The sequence below is a fragment of the Alnus glutinosa genome, chromosome 5 (genome assembly GCF_958979055.1).
Source record: "Alnus glutinosa chromosome 5, dhAlnGlut1.1, whole genome shotgun sequence".
Classification (NCBI taxonomy): Eukaryota; Viridiplantae; Streptophyta; class Magnoliopsida; order Fagales; family Betulaceae; genus Alnus; species Alnus glutinosa.
The window spans coordinates 24,138,149-24,145,329 of NC_084890.1; the positions used below are offsets into that span (position 1 = coordinate 24,138,149).

Sequence of the window (7,181 nt, forward strand, 5' to 3'; positions counted from 1 at the left end):
CCGACCACTCCAAAGGCTACCAATCCTCACCTCTTGCAGCCGGAATCCCTAATTGATCTAATGGATCATGGATGTGCTACCACTACTACGCTCTCTGCCTTTGTGTGTTTTATATTATTTTTTGTTGTTTTTTTCTTTCTCTAATCCACCCATTTGATATATCTTTTTTTGTGTTTTCATTTGGTTGTCCAATCTTGCACCCTGGGTTTGTGTTTTGAGTTTCAACTCTTTCGAGTACCTGAAGGTTGAATCCGACTACATCTACGTCTACATGTATAGATCTTGGCCCTCTTGGATATGTAGTCCTGGTCTCAATGGAGTTTCTTTTTTACATTTTATTTTTAGTTTTATTTACTCTTCAAAACATTAGTTAATGTTTGGATTTGTTTGACATTTTAGGTGACAGAATCACGGATTAGTTTTCAAATATGCAAAATGCAAACCCTATTAGAAATTAGAACAATATCTAGCCAGAGGTTTGTTTGACTGACTTTGACATATGCTCTGCTTTGTTTCACATTTCACATTAGTTAATGTTGTTTGCTTTTGCTTGTTTATTGTTATGTCTTGTAGCAGTGTTAGGGTTTGTTTTTGTAGGCTTGTTATAGTCATGCTATGTTTAGTTGTTAGTTAACAAAACATAATCTGCCATGTTCTTTCTTTTATCTATTATGCTTTGCTTTGTTGTATTATATAATCTTCCCTGTTGTTTGAGGTTAGACTAGTTAGTTAACAGCTCTAGAATCTGCAATTCTCTTTGATAGTCCGCATTTTATAATCTGTAATATGTTCTGCTGGCCTTTGTTTGAGTCGAAAACTGAAACAGTTCAAGGGTGCGTTTGGGATAGCGATTTCGTAAAGAAAAAGTGCGATTTTAAATCAAATCGCAGAAAATGAACCCTTTGGAAACTGCGTTTTTAAAAAATTGCAATTTGAAAACGCATAAAAGTGCTTATTCAAATCGCAGGCAATGGGGTGCTTTTTTGAAAACGCGGTGTTTTAAAATGGTAAACTGCGATTTTAAAGGTCAAACTGCGATTTTGCCAAACGCTTAATTGCGTTTTTAAAAATCACTTTTTTAAATCGCACATTATAAAATCGCTATTTTTAAAATCCCATACCCAAACGGACCCCAAATGCTATTGTGTGGATCCAATTGGATGAGAGCACTCCATGGTCCCAAGAAAAAAACTTCTGAAACTGTAAGTGGCATTTTAAGCACATAATTTGCATGAAATTACATGTGTTTATCACTGATTATTGTTTAGGTATAAACTAACTTTATTAACTGTCTTTGTGTTTCTTTTGGTAGAAACCGATTGAAGTTGAATTGCCACCATCTTCCTAGATTTGATTCAGATATTCGGACGTTATTAACTTTATATATGTTTATTTTTTGTTAAGTATGTAATATGAATTGTTGTACAATCTGTATAAACTTGAACTGCTTCCTGCTGGACAATCTGTTTAACCTGAGCTAATATACCCTTTGTCCCTTTTTGTTGGAGATGTTGGTATGACTCATGTAATGAGTCATGAGGTATGTCTTAACTCTTAATTGATATGTATAGTCTGTCTAGACAAATCTTAAATGATATATTGATATGCCATGTTTTTTGTTATGCTTTGCTTAGTTAGAAATCTGTAATTTATGATGCTTTGCTTGAGGTTAGATTGTTTAGTTAACAACCCTAGAATCTGCAATTCTCTTTGATAGTATTAGTCCACATTCTATGAATAGCCTGTCTAGATAGATCTTAAATGATAAATCTCCCTTGACATGTTTATCAAGGTAAACAAAACTTTGATCAAATATGCAAGGGAGTAAAAATAGTTTAACAATTTTTTTTTTTGTCTTAGTTCAGTGTGATCCTGTGACTCCTTTAGGCTGTGGCATTTGGGAAGTGGCAACTTAGATTGTTTTTAACATTTTGCAGGCTTCGGTTGTGCTGTAATTTCAGTTGTCTTGTAGAGTTGTAGACTTTTTAACTTTGATCTCTTTGTATTTGGGTAAAATTTGATCTCTTTCAGACTATGTAAATCTGATCTCTTTGTAGTTTGTATATTGTAATTTGTAAACTTGTAATTTAAGTTGCAGGTAGATGCAACTTGTTTCATTTTTTGATTTATAGCTTATTAGCTTTAGTTGAATCTTGATTCATGTATGTAGTTTGTAAATTGCAGACTTAACTTCAAATATGTAATTTATACAGTCTTTGTCTGTTTATAGTTCTGGGTTTTTTTATTTATTTTTTTATTTTTTTTCAATTGTTATTGAACTAAACAAGCCCTAATTGGGCTGAGCTACCCATTAGGGCTCGAAAGGCCGAGCCCTGAACCCGAAGCTCGGGCTCGAGCTCGGATCGAACCTAAAACTACTTTTTGGGTTTGCTCCGACTCGAGCTCGGATCTACTCGTGAGGACTGACTTAATAGTCCCGAGCTCGATCCCGAGTTAAAGTTCAAAATGTTTGAATCTTTTCCTCACTGCAGCGTCACTCATGCTTGCCTGGCCTACTTGCTTCCCCAAGGTTTTGAGTCTTGAGAACCTGACGCATTGATGTAGTAAAGCTGACAGCTCGGTAGTCGGCACAGTAAACCACGCTCCATAATTCACACACGTTGCTCCATAAATAAAGTCTCATTTCCTTAATTTTATGGGCCGTGGGACCTGATGTTGATGAATTTGAGCCATTCGTTGCAAGATAATTGCATATAGCTATAATCAATTCCCCTCATTTATGCAACCACCCATCAGCCATGCGTCCCAACAGTCACAGACTCACTTGTTGGGGATGCTCTCAATATCCTCTCCAACTCTCCAATCCGCTCCAGAATAACAATTTCCCATTTTCATATCTCATTCTTACGTTCTTCCCTCTCCCGTTATCTCGCTTCTATATATAATATTTCATTCACACAAACGCCCCATGAATTTCTCCTTACTTTTTTTTTTATGAATAATTTTTCTTTACTCATAACTCCTTGGCCCTTGCGTAGCTACTAAGATCTTCATTGCCGAATGCCACTATGGATTTCATTATGGAAGTGGGCACTGGTATGTATTACTTACTAATCGAGCGAGTTTTTACGGTAACGAGTGAATTTCTAGAGTATTGAACTCGAGTTCGGATCAGACTAAATCAACCGGGTATCGAGCGGATTGTCAAACAAATTGGTTTATTTACATTCCTATTTTTAACTGTAGGGATTTAAATTTTTATTTATTTTTTATTTTTTATATGAGTGCAGCTGGAGGTAAACTCTTGATAGACTAATTCTCGTGGGGTAGAGTTACTCTTTTTTTCACTGGCCACTTTTCAAACTAACAAAACTCATCGTTTCTACATTTATTTACTAGCTTCCCAAAACGCACACTTCTAGTCTAGTGGAATTGGATGCCTTAAAATGCGTTCCCCCCGCTTTCCCAGCCCATCTTCGACTCACACGACACGAGGCCTCGGATTGCGTGCTTTGTTGTTCAACTCGCGCTTTACTCTTCGTTTTTTTTTTTTTTTTTTTTTTTTTCAATCTGAAATCATACTTCTCGAATCTTGTTTCTTTCTTCTTCGGAAATCCACCCTATATCAGACTTGTCGGGACTCCGTTGCCCATGTCTGATACCCCTTGCACAGAAAATCTCGCCATGGACCCTCCTCCTGACAAATTCCGCAACTGGCTGGCTCTGCCCCGGGACGTGACGGCGTCGATCCTGATGAGACTGGAGGTATTCGATATCCTGACGAGCGCGCAGATGGTGTGCACACCGTGGCACAACCTCTGCAAGGACCCGTCGATGTGGCGCGCCGTCCACATGCGCAACCCCGAAGCCCCGTACTGGGAGTTCCCGTACGACCTCGAGAAGATGTGCCGCCACGCCGTCGATCGCAGCTGCGGCCAGTTGGTCGATATCAACGTCGAGAACTTCGGCACCGACGAGCTCCTCAGGCACATCGCTGACAGGTATTTTCTTTCTAATTGATTGAGGGGCCTTTTTGTTGTACAATGTGATTGCTAGGAGCCTTGTGGTTATTTGGATTTTGGTAATTACTTAGTGCAATTCTAGTTTATTGAGTTAGAGGTTTATGGTTTGTTGGTGAAGTTGAGATATTTGTGTCTATCATTTTGTATTTCTCTTGTCAATCAACAACATGGGCTTCACTAGTCAACTCTTGTCATGCCGAAATCAACAAGGGTTTCTTACATCGTCTAACTCTGCTTTTTTGTGCTTGCTTTGCTGCCCTTGCCTCTGTTCTTAGTTCTTACTACCATCACCCAAATTTTTTAATTTTGTCGTATGAAGTATCATCTTTCATGTCATCTATTCCAACTTATGACTATCAAAACAAGTTTGTTGAGACATTTGGATTGATGTGCTTTATCCTCAAGTTGTACCCGGTTAGATAGAGGTGTTAAGCTTTCATAGTGTAAGGTGTTACATAACTTACATGTAAGCCTTTCTGCTAGCCTAGAGCATACTTTTGGCAAAGATAAAACGTGAATTTGATTGGAGGAGGGTGTAGTTTTGATGATCATCAAAATAATATTGAAAGCCTATCACATGTTCAAGTCAAGATTCTAACTAAAATAGACAGCACACCACCACTTTGCCGCCCTCCTTGTTGAATTATAGGCCCCAGTGGGAGGCTGCAATGTAGAAAAAGATCTCTGATACGATCTCTTTATTCCAATAATGAATTTGCTTCTCATTTCCTTTCATGGTGTATTTTAACAGTTCAAGTCAGCTCAAACGCCTTCGACTTGTAAAATGCTATGGCATTTCAGACAAGGGATTGAGTGGAGTGGCTGCAAAACTTCCATTGCTAGAGGAGCTTGACATTTCGTACTCTTTATTGTCAAAAAATGCTCTTGAAGCTGTGGGCCGCTGTTGCCCTCTTTTGAAATCACTCAAATTTAACAAACGAGGGCAGAGGTACTATGGAGCGTGTGATGAAGAGGCACTTGCTATTGCAGAGAACTTGCCTGAATTGTGCCGCCTCCAGCTTTTTGGAAATAAGCTGAGTAATGACGGCTTACAGGCCATCCTTGATGGTTGTCCTCACCTTGAATCACTTGACCTGCGCCAATGTTTCAATGTCACTTTGACAGGAAATTTAGGAAGAAGATGTGCTGAACAAATTAAAGACTTGCGGCGTCCCCATGATTCCACTGATGACTATGAATTTGATGCTTCTTATGAATTATTCAACGAAGACGAGTTCGATTACAAAGATTTTGAAATCTTTGAAGCCTACGATCACCCTGACTACTGAGATTTTACGATGGGGATTTTTGTTTCACTACGTAAATCAAATGACTCAACTCTTGTCTCCTAATATTTTGAATGCATTGATTTCATGTGCACCGTTATATATATTTTCATTTGAAACGGAGAGATTTTAGGCTTCAAATTATGTCTTTTTTATACCTTTTTTTCTTTATTCTTATTTTATTTTATTTTTTTCTTTATACCTTCTTTGTTATATAATGCATATATTTTATTTATTTTCCCTAATCCAATTATCATGATATGGGCATTTGTTGTTTTTATCAGCGGTGGAACTATAAATTTAGGAGAGACAATTTTTTTTTTTGGTTTTTCTGTGTGTGTTTTTTTTTTTTTTTTTTTTTTTTTTTTTTTTTTTAGACTTTTGTATTTGGTAGAGTAAAAAAATTAATTTTGGAAGTTTATCCCATAAATTTTTGGGGGGCAATGTATAGCTAGTTTCGTCTGCTTTGATCCAATGTCTAATGAGTAATGCTATCTATTGTAATCCTATTTTACTATATTGACATGATTTTGTCAATTCACAATTGATTGTTTTTCTTTTAATAATGTTTAATCCAAGATTGATATCAATATTATGAGATAGTGATAAAATAATGATGTGATATATAACATTACTCATGTTAAATATTGTTTCTAAATTTCATATGAATAAATTATACTTGAAGAAGTCTTCAAATCAACTTTCATTCGTGAGTCTATCACTATAATAGTTGTCAGTTACAACTCTTTAAGAGAATTATTTTGTTGTAAACCCTTTTAAATATCGTAAAATATTGGATTGAAAAAAAAATGAAAAAACAAATGCTGATCGATCTGATAAATTTTACCCATTTAATTTAAAATAATAATTAAAATTTGAAGAACCATACATGAGACAATTTCCTAAGAATGAGTGCTGCATATACTCTAATTGTCTAGTTTTAATTACTCCATGACTTGCTTTTAACTATAATTTTTACTGTCACATCATTAAGTTAGCATGATTAGTTAATAATACGTAAAGATTGTGATTCGCGTGAAAACACACTTCTTAACTTGCTTTTGACAGTGATTTTTACAGTCACATCAAAAAATGAACAATTAACCATACGCAAAGATTGTGATCCGCATGAATGCTTCAAGATTGACATTAAATTGGCAGTAAATCCATATTGAAAAGAAGCAAAGTAGAATATAGCCTAATCTAAATGTGTAGTTCCTTTAAGATGAGTTCCTTTTAGGAAAAGATAACCACATTAATAGTAAGACCTTTCATAAGTCAGTACGTAGCAGCATTGCAGCCTTGTTGACTTTATGTCATAATAACCTCTCTCTTCAGCACATAAAGGATCCACAAAAGCCTTACAAGCTATGACAGCCCTGTGTGTTATGGAATTTTGTTGTGATATGAGTTTTGTAAATATTGAAAGTGAGGGTGATTCCCTACAAGTCATCAAAGGCTTATGTAAATTAGATTTCTCCCTTGATAGAATTGGACATTTTATGGATGTTATTAAGCAAAAAATTTCTTATTTTTCTGTCTGTAAGTGGAGTCATTGTTGTAGAGAAGCAAATGAAGTGGTCCATCTCTTAGCTAGAAAGGCTTCCTCACATTGTTTATCTCATGTTTGGGTTGAGGATTTGCCTTTATTTATTTCTTCTTCTTCTTTTAGAGACCTTTTGGCCTCTAGACTGTAATGGTCATCTTGTTTTAATGAGAAGATGTTCCTTTGTTCAAAAAAAAAAAAATAACCTCTCTTTTTTTTCTTTTTTCTTTTTTATTATTATTATGAAAAAACACAATAAAATAGACCTTCAGCACTATACAACCGCCTAAAATAATTTTACAAATACTATTCAAAGGTAGGCCACGTAAGCCTAGGGCTCATAGTCTCATTACGCACAAGTTTTGG

The 7,181-nt window shown here is 35.9% G+C and overlaps 1 protein-coding gene across 1 annotated transcript; it reads left to right on the forward strand.

Moving 5' to 3' along the window:
- Positions 1-3,466: 3,466 nt before the first annotated feature.
- On the forward strand, positions 3,467-5,394 carry LOC133869927 (putative F-box/LRR-repeat protein 23). Its single transcript, XM_062307023.1, has 2 exons — positions 3,467-3,962; positions 4,735-5,394. The coding sequence occupies exons 1-2, from the start codon at positions 3,613-3,615 to the stop codon at positions 5,270-5,272; spliced, it is 888 nt and encodes a 295-aa protein (XP_062163007.1). The 5' UTR covers positions 3,467-3,612; the 3' UTR covers positions 5,273-5,394.
- Positions 5,395-7,181: the final 1,787 nt, after the last annotated feature.